This window comes from Cyanistes caeruleus, chromosome 1, assembly GCF_971803275.1.
Source record: "Cyanistes caeruleus chromosome 1, bCyaCae1.hap1.1, whole genome shotgun sequence".
Classification (NCBI taxonomy): Eukaryota; Metazoa; Chordata; class Aves; order Passeriformes; family Paridae; genus Cyanistes; species Cyanistes caeruleus.
The window spans coordinates 6,019,481-6,043,273 of record NC_141701.1 but is presented as its reverse complement, the minus strand read 5'-3'; the positions used below and the strand labels follow the sequence as shown (position 1 = coordinate 6,043,273).

The window sequence follows — 23,793 nt, the reverse complement described above, 5'->3', positions numbered from 1 at the left end:
TCACAATGCACCGTCTACTTTTTGTGTTATAACAACAAGGCTGAAACCACCTGAGGGGTATTTATCCCCTCAATAACCACAGAATGAGGCAGGGAGAGCTGACACTTTGAAAGGAGGTTAAAGAATTGCTTCTTCAAAATTCTCATTTCTGATGCTCAGCTAAGTCTCACCAGATCTGCATTCGGAAGCACCTTGTTTGAAGCAAACCCAGTGATATAAGCACTGAGTCAAGATCTCTATCACTCAGGCTCTGCTCACTGGTGCAAAACTGGAGCTCCCAAAATAGGCAGAAACATTCAGGATAGGATCTCTACATGATCTTTTTTTCAAGTTATAGAGTAGGGATAATAGTTTTCATCTGCATCTTAGTGAAAGTTGAGAAAGCTACTGAAGACATGACACAAAGGCTTATGTGCCCCAAAACATGTTTTCTTCACCTTCTCCTACTATGCTGTTGACTGAACAAAACTTATTTCTTCTTTTCACACACTTTGCATAAATGCTGATATTTTAGCAGACCCCTGATGAAAATGAGCATTTTGAGTTTTTTCATTCACCAGTGAGAATATCAAATGTCATGAACAAGGAATAATTCAAACTATGTAAACATAAAATGTCAGTGAAAAAAATATGCCTGCCCATGTAAACAAGAAATGGAGAGTTTACCTTTGGACCTGCTGGCCCAGGCAGTCCAAATACTCCTGGCTGTCCTGGTTCACCCTGCAAGCAACAGAAATATTGCTGGTAAACACAAATCTTTTATATATAAAGGCTAGGATAGCTCAAAATAGTCAGTACATGCATTGACAGTCCTGAGTGCCATTATACAGAGATCTGAAAGTTTACAATGTGTCTTCCTCACAAAAATGAAAGCAGAAAGAAGGAAAATGAAAAGTGAAGCAGTTCTCCATCTCCTCTCAAAACACAACCAACCAGTAAAAAATGAGTTCCCTAAGTTGTGAACAGCTTGCACTGCATACAGCATGCAAAGATGGATTCCTTGGTGTCAGCATAATTCATTTGTTCTTGAATTGTCACCTTGCAGTGTATGAACACATCCTATAAGGAATTCTGCAAGTTCAACACTGTCCAATCCCATGCCACGTGTGATGTGATGAAATTGCATCAGTTCTGGAACCAATATCGAAAAATTGTCACAGTTTTTTCAAAGTAGGACAATTGTGGAACAAAGGAACAGGGTGTAAGGAAAAGATCTTTTTTAGTGTGTGTCACTGCCTTTGTGTGTACCTGCCTTCCAGAGAATCTCTTCCCAAACTCCTTCAATTGCCACCAAGTGACTGCCACAAAGGGACAGTGAATGACATGGTGAAGGTTCAACATCAGGTTGAAGATGTTTCTAAGGAATAGTGATCAAGCAGGGGAAAAGGTGTAAGGCTCTAAAACACAATTCTGTGAGATACTGGAAAACAGTTGTGGTTTTGTTTTTCAACTGCAGTTCCTCTTACAGGCAGTATTTGGTACACTGCATCCTTCCTTGAACTAACTATGCCCTCCTCCTCTTCTCTTAGTTTTTATCAGTGCACCAGAGGAGTTGAGATCTTTTCTTCTGTGACCAAGACTCCAATTTCTCCAGCCCATGTCTGCTGAGGAAACATAAGACAGTCCCTTGCACCTTTGCTGTCTCTACTAGCCAAGGACTCGTTGCCAGCCATAAAAGAAGTGGCCAGGCCCTGCAGCTGCAGCTAGTTACTGGCAGGTCCCAAACCACAGGCTGCTCCCTCTCTCTCCTTAATGGATGATAACAGAGCTGCCCTGGAGCCTCCAGCCATGGTTAATCCATAGGACACCTGCCTTGGCTGCAGACACGAGGGAGAGTTTTGAGGCTATTAACCTCCTGCCATTTGTTTCTGCTGCTCCTAAAACGACCACACAAACTCCCCAGACATGTTCCACTCAAGGCAGATTGATTCCCACTGCCTGCCTCACACGGAAAAGCAGGATTACATGGGAGGAAAAAAAAAGGCTTACGGCTTCTCCTTTTGCTCCATCCCTCCCAGGGGGGCCAGGTGAGCCCAGGGATCCCTGTAACAAGAGAGTTATCATCAGCACAGCATTAACACCTGCTGCAAGTGCAGTGACACGAGCAGAGCATCTAGAGAAGAATAAGAAATGAGAAATATTTCAACATAAACATTTATTATTTACAGTTTCTGGAGGAGTTGCTGCTGACATTAACACACTAGGGATGATTGATGAGCTGCTAATGAGGAGTTAGGCACTCTCGTCCACTTAACTCATTTAAGAATAAATTAATATAGAAGCTCTGGAGCTAATTAGACACATAACAACTGAGTCATCTTAACGTTATCACATCATCTTCTCTTAGCTTCTCTCTTCACTGTTCCATTGTCTCTAGAATTGAATTTTTAATTTTTTTTTCCTACTTGATTATACAGCATTCATCCCAAAGCTCAGAAGCCTCTAGGCAAAGCTATAATATACATAAGCAGTAAGCCTAAAAGCACACAGAAAGGAAGCCTGATATATTCAAACAGTTCTCAGGAATTACCCTGGTCACTGGGAAGTGAGTCCCAGAACTGTGAATATGCAAAGGTGTAGAAAACAAAGAAACAGAAAGCCAAACACCACTTAAATTCAAAATTTTACCATTTTAAATTTTCCTCTGCACCAGGATGAATGGAACTAAATATGCTGAGATTGGTAGCTCCCCAGCTAACAGGAATGGCAGCAAATGTGGAGAAAAAGCAAGTTTGCTGCCTGCAGCTGTCAATTTAAAGAACGATTGGAGAGTGGAACAAACAACAGGCAAGTCAACACACAATGAGGAACTGGCTTGGTGTTTTCACTTCTAGGCACTGCAGCCCTTTTGTCTTAGGCTTGTTATAAAAAAAGGCTCAAGTGAGAAACAGACACAGGCACTGCAAGCTGCCACTGTAGGCTGTGACTGTACAGGGCTGGTTTGTTGTGTGTTACTTGGAAGGGCATCTTGCCTTGTGGTCTGGAACATTTGCTATTTTATAAGAGGTGGGAAAAGTTTAAATTCCTAAAATTCCTCCTGCAAATGAGGATTTGATTAAGGGATTTCTAACAAATGTGTCCAAAGTAAATACTAGTCTACAAAATTAGCTCAGTACTGGATTTAATTTTTGGGGGTTTTTTAAGATGATGACACTGTAAGCAGCTAAAAGCCACCACAGTAGAAAAGTTATTTATGTTCTGTGCAAGTAAAGGCATAGCAATCTTTGGCTTTCTGTGTCTCATACTGAAGAGCCTCTAGTGTTTCTGTGTGCATTAGCACTGAGTTCCTGTTCTATTACATTTGTGTATTTTGGAGTTTTACAAAGTTTAGTCAAATCTCATGCCTTTGAACTCTCCACACATTTGTCAAATGTGGCTGAGCATCAACAATACGTTTAAAAACTTTGAGCTGCACTTTGATGAATGACAGCACAACATCACAATCTCCTTTTCTGAGCACCTTGCTTACACAAAATGAAACAAAATGTAATACAGAGGTAAAACAAAAGACTTAGAGGAGGGTCAGTTTTCATTAGACTTCCACAACAGCTTTATAAACTCTTAAACTTTTCAGAGTATAATTAATAAAGACTTGGACTTACTTTTTCTCCTTTATCCCCTTTCAGTCCAGGAAAGCCAGGAAAGCCTTCTTCACCCTACAATACCAATGGAAAAAATACCTCATATCAAATGCCATATCATTCTGTGGTATATCTGTGTACTTTAGAGATTGCACTTGTCACCTCTTGAGAGCTGAGTCCAGATTTTCACCCTCACTGTAACAATGCTGTGGCAGCATTGCCTGAGCACCTGTAACTTGCTCATATTTAAACAGATTAGCTTTCAGTTTTCCATTCCACTGCATTCCTTCCCTTCCTTTTTGTAATTACCATCCACAACAGAAGTTTTCTAAGACGAAGATTAGAGACCTACACTTGTTAAAAAAAAGTATTTGAAGCATAGCAACACCTCCCTGAGAAAGTCTCCTCTTGCCATATTCCAAGGCATAAGAACTTGAAGTTTGATATGGCCAACTTACTACAATGTCAAGTTCCCAAAGGCATGGATATTTTTAATTTTTTTAAAATAAATGGCATGGAAACTGACATGGAAAATTTTGGGAAAATTCAAATGTGGTGTTTTCTTTTTCCCTCTAGCTACTCTCATTAGGACAAAAGACTGGGATCTTTTTCCCCATCTGCTTTTGTAAAAAACTCACTAGGACAGAAAAATCCTTTTTGCAATAGCATTAAATTGGCTAAAAAGTTGATGCATATGTTTCCAAGTTGTATGCATATACACAAGGACCACCTAAATATGTAGATAAATTCAGGCCAAATCCTACCACATGCAATCTTATTTATTACCTTTTTCTGTAAGTCTAGTCTAGCAGACTTAGATGGATTTATTCCTAGGGCAAGGTTCCCTACTCTGACAACAGACAGCATCAAAATCCAGCCTTATTTATTTATTTAGTTGGTATTTAAAGGTAAACAAAAGATAAAATATGAAAAGCATCTGTCCTGTATATGCAAATTAAAGTCTTTACCTTTATAATCACATTTCTTGCTAACTGAACCTTCATGAAGCACTCCAGAATTTGCAATGCAGCTGGTGGTAAAAATCAGCTCTGCTATATTTGAATGGTTCTCTAATGAGATAGAAAACTCATCAAATAGCAAACGTGATTTTTGAGGAAATCATTTGCTCTAAGAGGTCAATATAACTTGAAGGAACTGCTGTTCCATGGCAAAGTATGTCACACAGGTAGGAGAACAATTTTTGTTCTTTCCTATGCAAAGCAAAAGGAGTTTGCATAAGGTCCACTTAATTAGCTTCTTCTCTTGCCATTTTTATTATTTTTACTTTTTTTTTTCTGTCATGAAATAGCAACTGCTTGGCAAACCTGAACAAATTAATCCTAGGAGCAGACAATAAGTTTGAAGCACAGTGCTCACAGAAATATTCATGCAGGACAGGAGAGTGTCCACCAGCTTTTCCAGTTTTTATCCAAGGAGAAAATTGCACAGAACCTGGACTCTAGAGACAGGTTTAACAACCCTCAGTGGGAAGAGCTCCTACTTCTGCCCCTCCTGCTGACTTCCAGTAAAATCATTAAGGGTGGAAAAGACCTCCTAGGTAGAGTCCATCTATTTACTCAGTCCAAGAAAAACTTGAATGTGCAGGTAGTGGTACCTGTGAGGTATTTTGCAGTTACAAATACACCATTTGCAGTTACAGATAAGCTTGGCTTAGGAAGTTCTTACGAAATGACATACTGCAAGCTCTGAGGATACAGCACTAGAAAAGTCACTCTGAAAACTCCATCCTTCGTTCCTCAAAGAATTGATAACAATTCTGCAAGAAAATTAGGAGGGTTTTCTGAGCCATACTGAAAGCAAAAAGTTTAACCAGAATTCAGTAAAAAGGACAGAATCTTGAATTTCTTTGTATTTGCTTTTAAATGGAAGCATTCACAGCAACACAATGTATACTAAGCAAGGGGTAACCACAACTTCTGTTCTTGCAGGGGCTCTCAGAGCAGGGCTCACATGGGCACATGGGTTGTCCAGACTCAGTGGACCAAAGGAAATGCCACATCATGAGGAACTTCAAAGCACAGGTGAATCTCAGCTGCTGCAGAGAGAATATTGGGGTGATGAAGAATAAAAATACTACTCTCAGCTTCAGCCAAAAAAAGAAAAATTATAGGTGATCTGGGTAAGGACAGACACACCCAGAGAGGTTTCTTTGTTAGTTTGTGTACATCAGCAGAATTATGCCATTTCTATATTTGAGGAAGGGTTTCTTCCTGGTACATCAGCATCCTATGGATTTACCAGACCATGCCAGCTCCAGATTAGTGATCCCTCCATACTCACCATATGCACATGTACCTTAATTTGTTGTAGGTCGTGCAAAACTTCACCTCACTTGGGTTACAGTGAGCCCCACTACCCCACAGTTTATGGAATACCATATGTTTTTGGTCTGTGACCAAATTATATCCACATTTGCCATGGTGTAACCCTAGCCAGCAGCCACTCTCACCTCCCCCACCAGTGGGATTGGGGAAAGAGTCAGAAGAGTAAAAGCTGGAAAACTCATGGGTGGAGATAAAGACTGTTTAATAGGGAAAGCAAAAGCTATGCCCAGAAGCAAAACAAAGCAAGGAATTAATTCTCTGCTTCCCATGGGCAGGCAGGTGTTCTGCCAGCTCCAGGAGAGTAGGGCCCCATCACAGTAATGGTTGGGAGGACAAACACCATCACTGCAGATGTTCCCCCCTTCCTCCCCTCACTTTATATATGATGAGTTTGTATGAGCATGATGTCATGTGGTGTGGAATATCCCTTTGGTCAGTTTGGGTCGCCTGTTCTGGCTGTGTCTCTTCCCAACCTTCCCCACACCCCCAATTTCCTCCCCAGTGTGGCCGTACAGAAAGCAGAAAAGGCCTTGGCTCTGTGCAGGCCCTGCTCAGCAATAACAAAAACATCTCTGTATTATCAACACAAATCCAAAACAAGCCCCCTACCAGCCCCTGGGAAGCAAATTAACTCCACCCCAGCCAAAACCAGTACAACATCCTATGTAGGTCCTGCTATGTCTGAGTGGAGATAATGAAATTACAGAAAAAAAATAACCTCAATTGCTAGATGATATATTACATCAGAGTGGGAAAAACTAGTGCACAGATTTTGCCATATCCAACCTCATAATTTTCTTTTTTTTTTTTTTTTTCTGAAAGACCTAAAACAGAGATGGAAGGAATCTGCAGGTTTAAGGAGAGATGTAGAGACAGAACAATTCAGTATTACCTGATCCTAGAGAGACATCAGAAGCACATAAAGGAAAAATTCCTCAGTGATGTTTTTAAGCAACCCACTCAAATTTAAATGTTTTTCTTTTCTCCATTTGCAGCTCCTCAAGCAGCTGCCAAGTTTACAAATATTTCTTCTAACTTGAGAACAGCTGTGGCCTATAATCACACATTTTATTTGAAACTCTGGGTTGTGGCCTATGTTAATGAAAATATAGCAAACTAAACAAAAAACAAAAAAAAAGGGGAAAAGTCTCCAAAACACATGGTTAGATTCTCATTTGCCTGTCAAATTCAAGTAAATCACTGGTCTCTTCCTTCAGCATACAGACCAGACAAAAGAAGACAGATCACTCTAAGGTCAATTCCATGCATTTTATTTATTTTATCTTCCAAACTGGCCTACATCTCACACAAAAGTGCCAATTTTCTAATCCTGGTATGAAATTAAAATTTCTAACCCTGTCACACAATGTCAATGGAGGTGTCATTGGGAGACCTGCAAAAAATCTGCCAAGCAGAACCCCATGAATCACACACTCAGCATGTTGGCAGCTGCACAGACTGGGGTGTCTAGAGCCAAAGCAGGAGACAAAATAGCAAGAATCAAAGAGAAACAGAACTATTGGGTAAGATGAAATGGAAACAAGTAAAATGGAACTGTGGAGTGGTGGCACTTCACCATTAACACCCCTCTCTCTCCTTTGTTAATTAACTTCACAGCAACACTGTGAAATGAGAAGGGGGTTACAGCAGTACTGTAATATTGCTGTCACCTCCTGAGGGCAATCAGTCGGAGCTACAACAATACAGAGGACAGACAAAAGGTCCCAGACTCTGGGGCAAGAGAGAAACTCACTCCAGACTTCCTGTGAACCAGGTCAATGCCTTAACCATATTTTATTATTTCTCTTGGCTCTTTGGCTTGCATTTAACTTGGCAGCTTGATGTTCATGCAGAATAAATGAGAAGATGGTGGGCAGCTGTCCTACTGCTGATCCATGGTTACACACTGAATTGTTATCAGTGTTTGATGAGTCACATGAAGTAGGAGGACAGAAGAGATGTTAAGTGGGGTCTTCAGGTTCAAATGCCTTAGAACACTTCCAAGACACCTCATAGCCTGGAAGAATGCAATATCTTTCTTTTCAGGGTTTCTCCATTCAATGGAACCAACCAATGACATAATAAATGTTTTATTGAAATACACTTTAATTTTTAAGGTAGAGGTTTTTTGGGATTTTTGGGGGGTTTTTTTGGGGTTTTTTTGTGTTTTTTTTAATTAGAGAGGCAGGGCAAAGACCAGGGTTTCATTAAAAGCCAGGAATGATTGCAGATCAACTGAGAGGCAGAGCTGCAGTGGATATATGTCACCTAGCTCCATTTTCAAAAGCTGCTGACCAGGCATGACTGCCATTCTCCAGTTCCCAGATGCAGGATTCTATTAGCCTAATGATGCTAAAGCCCTGTTAATATCTTGGCAAATTTGACACCAAAGCTGGCCTAATCTTATGCTTCAACATAAAATAAGACATTCATCTCAACTTGGACTTTGCTGCAGTAAAGAAGAAAGAAATGAAGAAAATCTTCTCTTTTGGGTCTCTGTATTATATTCTGATTTAATAAGCAGAATGGTAATGTGGACATGAAGCACAGAGGTCAGTGGAAGTCATAGGTTCTGCAGGACTATCAGGAAATCCAGCCCAGTGCAAACAACTGTTTAAATGATAACTATTGGGGGTTTTTGAATTTCAAACATATGAAAGATTTTATTTAATTCATTATATAGAAATCAATTGTCCCCAAGAGGTACTTTCCCAGGAGATATTAATTTTCAAAAGCTCTCTAAACCCTTGAATCTTATCTTGAATGTCATTGACCACCCGCACCCCCCCCACCATGAGACCAGAAGGGTCCTTTTGACCCTCCATTTTATGAGCACAGTTCTTCTGGAGAGAGCAGATGCCACAATAGCTTTCTCTCAAGAAACCTGACACTCCAAATTTTCATAAAAATAGGTAAAGCAACAGCTGGGTTGTAACTAATTCGACACATGGTCACCTATAAGGTGACTTGGTACTGCAGGAGAGAAGATGCATCAGAGCTCACTTATGTGGCACAGCTCTACAGTAATCAAGGTCAGTGTAGAGTCCAGAATAACACAGAAACATCCTAAAGACTTCAAAGTTGTCACTGGTGCTCGGAATCCTGCCCATCAGTTTCACATTATCTGCTTCCCCACCTTGACACTCCTTCCCTCCCTAAGTACTGATTGCTGAGAGACTGGGGTGGTCAGACATCCCTGACAACTCCTCAACTTCTGCTTCATCTCCAACCCAGGCTGATCAGTGGAGAATGTAACCAAAAAAAGCACCTCTGCAGCAGAGAGGAGCACAGGGGAGTACAAGAGGGAGCTCTTCCATTTGAAATATTCCTGTTCAACAGCTGGAGTTGCTCTATCAATTGTTGAAATATCCAAATGAAGAAATAGTCAAGAGTTTGCAGAGCTATTTATGATTGAACATAATGAATAGGAGGTAAAATATAATTGGAAACAATCAGTACTATAATCCCACTGCATGAGGCTGCAAATATACTAGACTACAATGTGTTGGGTTTGCAGAAGTAGGACTAATAGATTATCTGACTGTTAGAACAGTCGGACTAATAGATCCCAAAAGTTCATTTTTTTCTCATTTGCATGATTGGGGCAAGAAGGTCTTCAATTAAAGACACATATCTTAGAAATTTTAAAATATGAAAAACATAACTTTGCTCCAGAAACTTCTTTGCCTTGAAGCACAAATTGATGCTCCTTGCCAGCACCTGACATTACTCAGGACCAGACAAACAGCTTGCCAAGTACCAGAGGGAAGTGTTCATTTAAACAGAAAAATGTTCCAGTCATGTATCATGGCATTGATGAATTAAAGTCCTTACATCTATAAAAAGTACACAGAAAAAGGTTCTGGTCTTGTTGATGATTGGTTGATACTTTTTCTTGCAAGAATAATCTATAAATTCAATTTGCTCTGCTTCTGGGAAGTTTCTGATGCTTCAGATCTCACACACCCCTCAACAATTTCAGTAGCTCCAAGAAGAGCTCATTAAGGCAGAGGAGTAATGTGTCAGAGTACTCCAAACTCTGGTGTTGATCTGCTCTTAACCATCTTCTGCTACTGATATTCCACATTCACCTCTTGGTCTACCTTCTGGTGCCTCCCTGAAATATGTACAAAGCTTTTCCTCAGGATTAACTCTATCATCTAATCCATGATTCCTCTCCTCTTTGAGGAGTTCCTTCTTTTTAAATCTCTCCCTGATGCATAAATTAGCCAAATCACTGATCATTCTTCTCATGGCTCTTTGCAAGAGCAACGTCTCTCCACACCTCTTTAAATGTCACACCCAGACTGAAGAGAACATCTGCCTAAAGTCTTATCACCACCTGCTTATAACTTGCAGTGATGCACTGCTGTTCATTGCCAAACACACCTGAGGCTGCTCAGTCAAGTCATTGCCAAAGCTATAAATCTCTTTGATCCAGCCAGACACAGGGGTTGGAAATAGATGATCTCTAAAGTCCCTTCCAACCCAAACTATTCTATGATTTTATGCTATTTATTTATTTATTTATTAAGTGGTGCTGCTCCCTAGGAATTTTTCACCTCAGAGGTTATGACAAAGGTCATGATCCTTCTTCCCATTTTACTTGGACACTGAGGTATGGGAAGGGGAAAAGCTCTGGTCAAGAACTTCTTCAGAGCCAGTGACAAGGACAGCAAAAAGAACAGTCTCCAGAGACCCAGACCTACTCCCAATTCCAAATGTATCAAATATCCTTGAAATAACAACCACTAAGGCTCCACACACTGTTTCAGCAGAAAAGCAAACTTTTGTCATGAGAAAAACCTCCCATTTGCCTCATTTGGCACTTAGTACTATGTGTACATTCATTACTCAGCAGGGTCTGAGACCCAGAACACCATCTTCCTGTCAATGTCAGGGACAAAAGGCCTTGTGGGCTTTAGGAGACACAAAATCTTGAGGTAGTGCTTAAGAAAAAGGGTGAGAGACCCAGAACAGGAAATTAAAGTTGTCCAGAGTTGCACTTGAGCAAGTTAAGAACAGCATAAAATCCAGTGCTGCCCTGTCTCAGCTGCCCTTACCTGCCCTTTCAGGGAGCCCATGAGCAAGGTATCTGCACCTGCTGAGCCGTCACAAAACCAAGAACAGCAACAGCTTTCATCAGTGAAAAGGGGAACACCCATCTGCTTAACTAGAGAGATCAACCAGCAGGGAGAAAGGCAGGCAATGCTGAGGATTCCTTTGATGGGCCAGTGATAGCAACTCTGTGTAATGCTTCAGCTCTCTGTGATTCGTGAGATGAGGAGCTGCACGTCAGAGGGTGTGCTCCAAACTGCTGGGAAAGCTGGTTTATTTCCCACCTAACAGGCAGACAATCCATACCTATCCACTACAATGTCACTCTCAGGAGCATCCCACATTCCAACAAGATTTATCAGTTACAGAATCAAGATAATGTGTTATTTTCCCACCCCCCATTCGAATTTATTTTCAGAAGAAACAAATCTCTCTTGCATACTTCCTTTCCTCACTGCTAGAGGATCTTGGCAGAGAAATCCTTTAAAGAAACAAGTGCTGGAGACTTTGCAAACTTCTGGCTGCCAGTAGATGTCATTGCATACCAGCACTGTACCTGCCAGCCAAGGGGCAATGCTGAAAAGAAATACATGTTTTCTAAGTTTATGTAAGGGGGGAAAAAAAAAAAGGAACCAAGTTACTAACACTCTTACACTGCTGAGAATTAAGCTGTCACAATCACAATAAGTATGTGAGCTGACTTTCAGTTGTTTAATGCAATCTGCAGCTGTTATTCTGGGTCACAGAAACCCACAGAATTTATCTAAAACCCTCTAATTATGGTTGAGAAAAAGAACTCCATCAAACCATGGTTATTTAGCTCTGCAGAATGTGCTTTAACTACAGTTAAGGGGACACAAAAATACTCAGCATGCAGACCAAAATTGGCCACATACACAAGAGGATTCAAAACATACTGAGTAAGGCAGATAGTAACATTTCTAGAACTTACTTTTTAATATGAGGATTCTGAGAATAAATCACAGATATGAACAACTCCAGTGAACTTCATGACAGCCTGAATGAGGTATTATTATACAGATGTTTAAGTGCTGGACTAAAAGGTTAAGTGCTTTTAACCAGCTCTTGGTAGAGCCAAAGACTTGTTCCAGACAAAAAAAAAAAACATATCAAAAACAAACCCAAAACATTTATATATAAAAACCCTGCAGATTGTACTTTCACTTTGAATTACCAGGTCAGTTTTAGTCATATTAGCTTTTATTCTGCAATAAAATAAGAAGACCTGAGCATACAACCCTGAGGAAGCAACGTTTCCATAGCCACTTATCCCCAGGGAACATCAGTGACAGGGCATTGGGGTTTTGTTTTGTCTTCAAATTTCAACTCAGTATTATCTCTAAACTTGGAGATGTTTTCCCATTTTGTTACTGTCAAGATGTGCTCGCTGAAGGAGCCAGCGGGGATGCTGATTCCCCAAGGCTTCTGCAGCCTTCTTCTGCCTTAGCCTCTCTGGAGAAACCCTTCAGCTCACCAGTCTGGGGTAAACTGGGTGGCATTTGTGAGTTTGGGGACTTGGTGGCACTACCTGACCACCATGGCAGCCCAAGCAAGGTCTGTAACCTCACTGGAGCATCTTCCCTGCACTGGGCTCACCATTCCAGCAATGAAAGAACACACATATCTCTTGAACTGATAATTAGTTTTATTTGGAAGTTGCAGGAATAAGGTCTATTTCTTGGTTCATGTAAGCTTAGGCCCCACATCATTTAAGAGCTGAGAGAACACATCCTGCTGTTAGATGTTCAAGTTGGTTGCTCCCCCTCTGTACTGAAGCTGTTGTTTTCAAGCTTTCACCTCTGGCCCTTGGGTTTAAAACACTGCCAGCAAATCACACACACCATCCTCCTGGTCCCAAAATGCATCCCTCAGAAACACAGAGAGCTCTCTTTCTCCATCGAAGCAGCCTCCAACACCAGACTCCAGCTATGCCTGTAGCACTTTTTGTGGCACTTTTTCTTGTGTCCCAAGTTGCTGGATGCTGGCCAGCCCTGATCTAAGGGCACAGTGCTTGTGCTAATTTAGTAAGTCCTGCTGACAGCACAGCACAGGGGTAAAAATGCATCAGGGCTTTCAGGTCAGGCTTTTTGTGTATTCAGCTGCCTCGGGGCAGACAGAGCACAGGGATCAGTGTGGGGACACTGTATCTAACAGAGCAGATTTCCACAGCTTTTCCAGATGCCCTAAAAATGGCAATAACTCCAATTTGGAAGAGAAGGGAAGGGGAAGCAAAGCCTTTGTTTGAAGGATCTAGTAGACAAGATACACAGGCCTGGAGGGAAGGAGACTCTTCAGCTTAATTCTAGGGGAACACAGACTAGCTGCTTTGCTCAAGGTCATTAGAGCCAAGTTCCAAGTCTGGATGTCCTACAGTCTAGCCTGGAGCCTGAACTATCTGCCTGCTTTTCTTTTCTATGCTTGGCCTTGCAGTCACTGCATCTCTAATAAGCCAAGCCACTTCAGAGATTTTATTCTCCTTAGAAATACTATAATAATCCTCCTGCATTTTTATCAGAGTCATTACCATGAAAAAAAAAAATTGCTAGGAGAATATTGACTTAATCTACTAAAGTTGCTTCTCATATTCATTGCTGCCTGTGTGATTATTAGCGTGAAGGGAAACAGATAAAGCACAAAAGGAAAGCTTGGGTACTCTTGGAAACTTATTAGTGAGGGAAGTCCCAGTGCAAAACATAATGAAACCTTCATCCACCGTCTCTGCAAAAGATGGGTGCTCATGGTTAGACTTTTTTCCTATGACTAATTGGTTTCCTATGGAAAAAAATCATGGTAGGGATCACTTGATCCACTTGTTTCATGACACCTTTTTTCATGGTTCTTACTCTTCTTCAACACATGTGAATAGTGTTGGCCTAAACCCTGAACAAACTTTGGAAATTTCTGTCCCTTTCTGGGCAATGAAGGTGTTAGGAATATTCAAGGGTTGTATAAAAGTCTAAGAACAGCTACCAGCAGTCAAGACAAAGGTGCAGTGAGCTCCTGGCCCATCTGCCTCAGTTTTCCTCATGGCAGACTTCACAAACCTTCTGCCCTTCTGTCACAAATCACAGTTTGCAGAGCTCCACTGACATCTTGAAGCAGAGAATGTCTTTGTACCCACTAGAGGTTTAGAGTTTACTGTAATTAACTCATATGCACTGTTTCAAGCACACAAAATTGTAACCTCCAGAAGAGTCTGCAAAGAGGTGTTTCAATCCCTGCTGGATGAAAAGCAACTTCATTTTGTAAATTTTAAACTCACTTTCAGGGAGCTTGGTTTTCTTCCCCTTCAGTTTTACAACAGAAGAGAGAGTAAAAAATAATTTCCCACTAATATCTCCATATCACTCAAAGTTTGACAGATTTGCATCTTATTCCCCCTAAAGTCATCCCATTTCCTGTGTAAAGCACCTTCCTACCTGTAGAGCCTTTTCACTGCTCTTGGCCTTTGGGGTGCTGGACAGCTGTCTCAGCACCAGTGCATAACACTCAGTACTTTGCAAGACAAAGGCATAAGTTTTTGAAAGTCTCCCAGTTAAATTTTACATGGAGGGCTGGCTCATGATGTGGATGGCTGTGCCCCAGGAATGCAGACCTCATGCTCTACAGAGCCTCCCTTGTCAGACATGAATTCTCTGACTTTGATCGAGTTACTGAAACCCCGTTTTGCTTGAATCATCCTCAAAAATGCTCTCCAGCTGCTCCTGCTGCCCTCACTCCTCTTCTGCCCCTGCTCCTCTTGAATCAATAGAGATTTGAAGATGAGTTACAACCCTTCCAGGATCAGGCCATCTGGTTTAGCAGATAGCCACTTGAATAACCTCCAGAATAAAGCTAAAGCATTCCCTTTGATGGTGATGATGTTACAGAATTGGATACTTACCCACATATAATAATCAGTTCAACAACAGAAGCGCTTGCAGAAGTGAAGGAACACACAGTAAACAGACATAGATTTATGAGCAGAAATATGACAGACTACATCTAATGTGAAAGGGATTGAGAACTCCAAGGGCTGAAAGATGCCAGTCAACAATGGAAATTTAAGATCCAATACAGAGCAGCAATAGGTGAATCACACCTCTCCAGGAAATCCACTTGAGAGTGGTTTACGAAGGCACCTGTAGATGCATTATGGTGTTTTCTTTTTTTATATCTGTGCACAATAACTTGGCTGCATATGCATGTTTCTGTACATAAAAAACATCCTCAATCACTCTGAGCTATTTAGGCCTGGCAGAACATGCCAGGCTGCTGCTTGAACCATCACATGGGTTTCCTGGGTTTAAAAATCACACTAGTCCTCATGCCAACATGAATTAGGTTTTTTGCTGCTATTATCTTGGGGTTTACCACTAATGATGTGCTTGACAAGTTATATATGCTAATACAAGCATCCTTTTGGCTTTAACTTGGTGATATAACCAAGGTGATGACCTGGAGAAGCAAGGCCAGTACCTCTCCTGTGCTTCTGGAAAAGCACAGGATTTTCCCTCTGACAAATGCCTCAGACCTCACATAAATGCCCTACAAACAGTACTTGGCAACAGTGTGGCCTGACAGGTGTTTGGAACTGGCACAGCTGGAGAGCAAGACTACAGTAAGGGGGTGATTTTAATCTTCTCATCTCAGTCTTTTCAAAGGTGAGACCAGTTTTTTCCATCCACGTTTAGGATGTGAGCCTCGTCCTTTTAAAGGATGCCACAGCACATGCACAGCAACAACCACACAGATGGCTGCTGTTAGTAAAGTCCAGCATCTCTGATCCAGCTCTCCAGCACTGGCTCATACCCATAAAAATCAAGGTAACAAAGCTGTCACAGCCAAAGTGGGAAAAAAGAACTCCTTTTCATGCAGCCATTGCAGCGCAGCAGGCAAACAAAGGAGACACATGAATCCTCTCCTTCCAAGTGTTCTCCTCTCTGGGAAGGTTTTAATTTCATAGGTTATTCTACTTTGATGGTAACTGGCATTGCAGGCACTTGCAGCCCTGCTCCCCGTGGTTCTGGCTACTTCTTGGGCACTGGAACAGACAGTGCAGGGACTTGGTCACAGTCCCAAGCCTGTCAGAGCTCAAGAAGCATCTGGATTGTGCTCTTAGTTACACAGTTTAGTTTAAGTAGTCCTGGAAGGAGCAGGGAGTTGAATTAGATGATCTATATGGATTTCTTCCAACTTGAGATAGTCTATGATTTTATGCTTCTATAACCCAAGGCTCTCTTTTTAATCAAGCCTGCAACATATAGCTGATAAATCTTTGCATCAGCAACAGCCCTGACACTGAGCCATTGGGTGCACATGGGGCACAAACACCCTGGGTTCCAAACCCTCCTTCTGCAGATAAGAACAAGCTGTCTCAGGTGGCAGAGGTACCAAACAAACACAACAAGCTGACCATAAACTCATCATCCTCCAAGCCTACACGTTTGTTTGGGCACTCAATGCTGTTTGGCTAATCCAGCTGAAGAAGTTCTGCACATGCTATGACATCTCTCTACTCTTCCATCTCCAGACCTGCAAACCTGTTTGTCTATGCATGAAAATAATACAGATGGAATGATATTTTCTGACATTCTTTCTGCAGAATTCAAAACTTAAGAAAACAACAACTTACTTCAACTACAGCACAACTAATACCATAAAGATCATGTTTCCCAGCACACTGTTGGCTCTCACCACCTGCCAAACACAATCTGGTTTCCAAAGGCTGAATCCTGAGTCTCAAAGGCTAAATAGTGTCTGTCAGTGGGATGACTGCAGGAAAATGAATGCAGAAATGTGTTCTTTATGGCCCCCATGTCTCTAGCCTGGCTCAATAATATTTCCTGCCATGAGCAACTGGCATTTCGATTGTAATTTCACGTGATGAATTACCACTATATACAATCAATATATCATAACCATAGAAAGAGCAAATGAGAAGCTGCAATGGGCATAAATGCCATGTTCTCTCTAGTGCAGCATTCTTCCTTTACGATCACAATCCAATATTGTTTGAAATTCTCTGAGCAATTGAGTAGCTACACATTCCCTGAAACAATCTCAACAGATTCTTAATCTCATTTTCAATATGAACCATGACTTCTTTCTTAAAATGTTCGTCTCCTATCCTGACAATCTTTTTCCATTTTTCCTTGCAACCTGAAATTTTATTTTGATCATAAGGAAAACACCCTCTACCAGGTGTGATATGGAGCTACAGACAGAAAGAGCTAATTCTCTTCTGAAGTACAGGCATCAAGTCTCATTTTTTTGTGCAGAATGGAAAGTTTATAGCCAGAATTGCCCCAAAATCACCATCTTTCTAAATGCAAATTAATCCAGTTCTGCTGCTTGTTTCCCACTGTTGACCACCATTGAGAGAGTTTTCCAAGGGAGATAACAAAGAAATTTTCAGTGGTTATTCCATATCCTCAGTTTTAACTTCCAAGTCTTATTACTCTGTCCTGCCTAATATTTGAAGTAAAAAAACATTCCAGCTTTTTTCATTCAGTTTATTAATGAAAAGATCCAATTGGAAGAAAGATTATGACAGATTTCTCATAAGCCAAATTTAATCCTGCTGAAAATTTCAATAAACTCAAAATTATGCTTTCCTTCTGTTTTTCATCCTTCCGGCCAATTTCTTTAGTGCATTATCCTCCACAAACTCACTGCTGCTTACACAAAGCAAAGATTATGATTTCAATTTGATCAGATTTGCCATAGCCAATGCACAAAGAAACTCAAAGAACATGAAGGAGAAAAAGCAATGAACACTCAAAAGCTCATCTGCAGAAGGAGGCATAAAGGTTCCCCACAAAAATCCAACAGTGCCACATTTTCTGTATCCTATGCACACCAAAAGCAACCTCTGAACTACAGCAGGCAACAGCAAGCAACTCATTTGTTGGACCAGTGAAGGATTAGATCTTACCTTTTCTCCTTTTTCTCCTATGCCATAGGCTTTGCCCTAGAAATGAGAAAAAAAAAAGAAAAAAAAAGGGGAAGATGTACATTTGAAAACAAGGATATCAAACAGCACTGCAAATACATATTCTATGTTTTCCTTGTTATGCATCCAAGATCTATCTCTCTTTATGTATAGACATACAAGTCACTTCACAACTACTATAAGGAAAGCAATTTTCTTTGGGCATAATTCCTAGATAATAATTCAGTGACAAATTAAAATGAAAACTTATCCCAAATTCTCCTACTGCAGCCAGAAAAAATCTTATTTCTTATTCATGGAAGAGCATGATGTTGCATTCCAAAAGCACAGTTGCCAACAACACTTACTGGAATGAATTTTACATAGGGTTAAAGATTTTCTTGCCTAAAAGCTCAGCCTGGCATTTGCATTAATTACAGCTGGGGAAAGCTGTGTCTTGGTCATCGAATGTAAAAAGTCAAGAGAGATTTGCATCTTCTTTGTGTTCAGTTGTCTCATACTGTCCCCCAGCAGACACGAAACTGTGGTAATCAAGTGCATCCAAATGACATATTTAATTAGAAGATCAATATTAAGTCACTTATCAGCTGTACCCACGGACAAAACTTCCATTTGCCCCTCTCCAAGTGAGTGCCAGTGAGTGCCAGGTTCCTCCTGGGATTCAGGTCCAGCAGAGGAACAGCTTTGACCTGGGCACACAACGCTGTGAGCAGGTTTGCACCATAAAGGAGGAAACAACTACTTACATTTTCATCTCCTTTAGCAAAATCATTGGGTATTTCTTACTTACTGACTCTCCTTTTTCTCCTCGGAGTCCAGGAAGTCCTGGGATGCCTCTTTCTCCCTTGAAATGGAAAATGTGTTAATATCACACAGTTAATTAATTCCTTTCTTGGACATAGAAGGAAAGTGATGCAACAAGGGTTTGACTGAAATTATGGATACTTTTGTTTCCACCAGTCTCTACAGCCAAGATTTCAGCTCCTGCCCTAAGGACTGGGTGTACCTAATTGCATGTCTTAAACATCCAAGATTTCAGATTGATTTTCTATTCTATTTTCATATGAAAATACAGGTAGAAGCCTTTGGCAAGGCAGAGAGTTTTCTCCTGTGAAGTACTTCAAAAGCTCTTATTTTTTATTAAGAGACGAAATAGTTGGAAAGGTGCTTTGCAGAAGACCTAGAGTGTACATGCTTAAAATATGCAAAAGATAATCTGAAGATTTGTCAGGATTTTAAAGGGTTGCTTTTTTTTTTTTTGGTTGGTTGATTTTTTTTTTGTTGTTTCTTTTTGCAATCCAAACTCTTTGTTTTCAGTCACACTAAATGCTCAGTATCAGTTAACCTTTCTCTTCCCTCCCACAAGTTTGTAGCACACACATTCATTCTTCCTGCTTGTTCCAGTGGGAGAGAGGGAAAATAACACAGAAAAGAGACAATTAGAAAGATACAATTTATGATGGTCAGAAAAACTAAAACTGGAGAAGGACATACATAGAGGGGAAAAATGGTCAATCAGAAACAAAGCAAAACTTTTTCTTCACTTTTCGACTAGAAAGGACAGGGGTAAAAGGGATAAAGAATCAAAGATCCAAAATTTCATACATATTTATCAGATACAGAATTAAAAGTGGTGCCAAACCCAGCAAGTGCAGAAAAAATTCCCATAAATTATTTTCACACACTGCATTGCAGTCTCAAAACGAGACGATATATGCACTGCTTGGACTAGTTTAAGGCTATGTGCTGTGTTGCCACCAGTTCCTTCAATTCCTCTAGCACTGGGAGCTGCTGGGGAGCAGAGGGCTCTGTCCACACCACTCTGCCTAGCTCCTTCCTGATCCTCACCCAAAATGTACAAACCAAAAATGTGCTGTTCTGAGCTTCCCACCTCTCACTTACAATGTGCTCACCTATTTGTGCCTCCCACCGTCTTTTGCTAGGAGGGAAATCGGGCACTGTGAACTTCAGTACAGACTTAACATCAAGCTGCAAAAGTCTCAGACCTGGAGCAGGAGCCTCCAATACCAGCATCAATAAGTCTGATGACCCCTGCTCTCCCCACATCTACCCACATGGACCACAGCAGGATTTAATTTTATATCTCTATCCAATTTATCCTGACCTATGTCCCCTCAAAAAAATGTGCTTAGCAGCACCAGGAACTGAAAATATTTAACAGGATGGTGCTTTCTTTTCCCCAGCTGAAGAAATGCTTTTGAAAGCACAGAAAATATGAAAGTTTCTTTCTTTAATCTGCTGCTTTTTTTTTTCTTTTTATCCCGAAAGACAGAAAATTCACAGAGCAAGTAGCATATATGAAAAAATTATGTCACATTCAATTAATAAGGCTGTGGTAAAATTCATTAAAAATTTTATGCTACCATCTCTTTTAAGTCACTGAAAATACAAAGCCTTTCTAATTTGGAGGAAAAGATACATCCTTGTAGAGCTTGTCTAACTGGACTTGACAAACTTCACAATGGCAGGTAAGAATTGTAAATTCTTTGTGGACAAAAACACATCTCACAGAGAAAGGATTTTCTCTACACTTGGATCAATAGCAGTGCTGGAAGAGAGAAGAAGCCTGTTGATCATCAGCCCAGTGCCCCAACCAGCCATCCTGGCTGCCTGCAAACAGCACAGCCTGCAGAGGGACTGTGGAAGGAAAATAAATCAGACTGGGTTGTCATTAGCATCCAAAATTTATCAATAGGACCCAGCTTCAGACATATTAGCCAGTTCTGGCACAGCTATTTCCTGTCTAGCTGTTTCCCAATACCATCCTTCACCGTATCTCATTCCAAAACACATCAACTGTGTCTCCATGCATTACCCTCACTTTGGCAGCATGGGTGATTGAGGCAGAGGTGCTTATCTCCCAGAATTTTTTTTGCTTTTTTGATATCTGCAAGCTCTCCTGTTTCTCCCTGACTTTGAAAACTTAGAGAATATCAGAATCACATTAGCTTTGTCTTTCTTTAATAAATACCAGGTGGTAATGTTGGGAAGCTGAAAATAAGCATTGAGATCCTTGTCAAGGCCAGGATTTTAGCCTGGGTAGCTAGTTTCAGGGGGAGAGGAGGAGGGTAAAATTCATTCTTGAACACAGAGCAAGGACTGTGACAAGCTGCTCCTTGGCAATAGCAATGTAAGATCAGCTGTCAGGAGTGGTATACATTACTGAATCACAACATCTTTGCAAGCTGGGAAATAAATTTACTACTCACATTATTTAGCAGATAGAGAAGCTAAATAATTTGTCTCAAATCATCACATTTATACTAAATTGTTGTCAGATCCCATATCTAAATAGCATCATCCCCAGGTCCTTGAAACTGTGACACAGTCCTGCCTTGTCTGTGTACAAGTCTCAAACCACTACAGCCAGGGAAAAGTCACCTGCAGGAGTGGGGCAGTCCTTTTGGGGTGTGTTCCAGAAAACCTGCTGATGCTGTGCTGGTAGACACACTCCTGTATTCCACCAGTGTGTCCTGCACCCCAGGACTGGGGTGACACACTGAGACACCCTCACCAGCACACAGACCTTGGCAAAGCAGGGCAAGACAATGGGATCTTGCTGCAGGGCCCTTTTATCATTATCATCATTGTCTTTTCTGCAACCTCCTCACAACAGTCATGGCTTTGCCATTCCTTAATATAGCCCACCACTATTAAAGCTGTCATGGATTAAAATAGAAAACTATTATTTATTTATACACGGTAGCATAACGAACCTGTTTCTGCACAGGCACATTTGAGCAGTAATGAGCCCATGTCCTTTCATCCCAGCCTCCAAAAGGCATATTCTTATCTCCAAAACTCCCTGCAGACAGCAGACCAAGCTTTGCCAAAAGACAGCACATCTCTGAAGATGTTTGACCTTCCAAGACCCAGAGATTTTTCCTTTCCCCTCCCACAGTCTTTCATAATAACTGAGCGACTTTTGGTGGGTTATTCACCAAATAGGTATAAATTCAGTGACTCAGTTTGCAGAAGTGATTCAGATGGAAATAGTTTTGAATACAACTTTTTTCCCCAAACATCTTTTCACAGACAGTAAAACTAGGAACCACCAACAACAACTTTCACCTCTCCAGCAATGTTGTGACTCTGTTTTCTTCCTGTACAAGTGCTCCCTTTGAGTCTATTGCCTCATGGCTCTATCTGTAACCAGGCACAGAAGGAGGATGTGTTTATGCTGAATGCACACACGTGTATATCAAAGAGACTTGCACAACAGGCAGGGTAATATAAAGGCTCCACTGTGAAACTTGAAGCAGATATCACAACCACTCTCCTGCCCTTTTACCTAGGAAGAAGAGTACTGAGGGAAGTGGCCTCTGTTTAACATCATGACTCAGACAGTCTTACCAAGGATAACAAATTGTGACTGATCCTTTACCCCTAGCCACAAGAAATTTTCTGGAGTGTGACTGGAAGGCTGCTGCCTAAACTTTGCATGTATATTACTGCTGAGCAAGGCACAGCATGGCAGCAGCTCCTCTTTTTCCAGGTGACCTACCATGGAAGCTGTGCATGACCTGGTGAATAAGAGTAACTTGCAAAAATGCCAGTTTAGAAGCTGCAGGAAAGGATTTTGCAACACATTTACTCTAAGAATGACATAAAGCAGCAAGAGAGAAGCCTAAATGCAAGCGTAAAATAAAGATAAAAGATTACAAAAAAACTTCTGCAGTTCCAGGCTTATCCAAAGCTGTCTAAACTTAATCATATATTAAATTGACACTCATTTCTCAAAATCTTCAAATCCTCTGTACTCAGTACTGTATTCAGTACTCTGAATTTGTTTTGCTGTTGCTGTTTTTATTAATTTTTATTAATTTTGCTGTTGCTGTTTATGTTTTTATTAAACAAATGAACTAACACATATTACTGACCTTTTGACCTTTGGGACCTTCAAAGCCAAGTGGACCCCTCTCCCCCTAAGACAAAAAAGGCATGATTAATCAAACTTATCTTCTCATTTTATATTCAAGCAAGAGGCCTGATCTTGCAACTACTGAGGACAACAAAAATGTTTTCAGGTTTAAGCAGAGAAGATAATAAAGCTGACATGCCCTGAGGAGAAGTGACAGGGATTTCTCAGAGGTCCCAGCCAGAGCCAGAAAAAGCAAGCACATTGCTTTTAAAAGCCATGAGATTTTTTTCAATGTGGCCACATTTATCCTCAGAATCTGTTTTATTTTATTTGAAGAAGGATACACGTAACTGAGCTGGGTAAGAATAATCAGTTTGTTTTCAATGTTGTTACCAGGACTAGCAGCATGACCAGAATCACTGAATTAAGTAAAGAGAAAACACTTGGGAACTTCCTTTCCCTCTATAGACATCCCAAATGAAACACACTCATCTCAACACTCACCTTTTGTCCAGGAGGACAGGAGCAGTTAAAAATCTTGAGATGTCCAACTTGCTCACTGCCAACAGTGGGCCTCACTTCCAGGGGAGGTGCTTCTGTCAGGACCGTGACCTGGCACTGCACCCAAACACCCAAGGTCAGGAAAAAGCTTTTGATGCCAGAAAATTTCCCCTTTCACCCTTTTTAGACAAATCCCATAGGCACTACTGTGTAACACACAGCCAAATGCCACCTCGTGAGGAATGAAACCCCACAAAATCCATTCACCAAGCAATAAGGGAAAATGTGGCAAAATGAACAATGAACCTCTTTAACCAAGACTGAAGGGAGAAGAATGAAAGGAGGGTGGAAGTTTCTAGTGAGAGTTGGGCACAGGAAGATAAGTTTCAATTGGCACTGTTTTTAGCTGTTTCCAAATAAAACCAGTGGGAAACATGTTGAATATTTCATGCAGCATTTCTGTTGTTCTAT

At 40.9% G+C, this 23,793-nt stretch overlaps 1 protein-coding gene across 1 annotated transcript in view; it reads right to left on the bottom strand.

Moving 5' to 3' along the window:
* Positions 1–23,793, bottom strand: part of COL22A1 (collagen type XXII alpha 1 chain) — a 251,184-nt gene that overhangs the window by 135,262 nt on the left and 92,129 nt on the right. The window contains exons 9-15 of the mRNA XM_086877981.1: positions 23,326–23,439; positions 22,841–22,885; positions 18,730–18,783; positions 17,922–17,957; positions 3,603–3,656; positions 1,990–2,043; positions 667–720 (exon numbers count right to left, since the gene is read on the bottom strand). Coding sequence (XP_086734107.1) covers positions 667–720; positions 1,990–2,043; positions 3,603–3,656; positions 17,922–17,957; positions 18,730–18,783; positions 22,841–22,885; positions 23,326–23,439 — 411 coding nt within the window. The remainder of the gene's footprint in view (positions 1–666; positions 721–1,989; positions 2,044–3,602; positions 3,657–17,921; positions 17,958–18,729; positions 18,784–22,840; positions 22,886–23,325; positions 23,440–23,793) is intronic.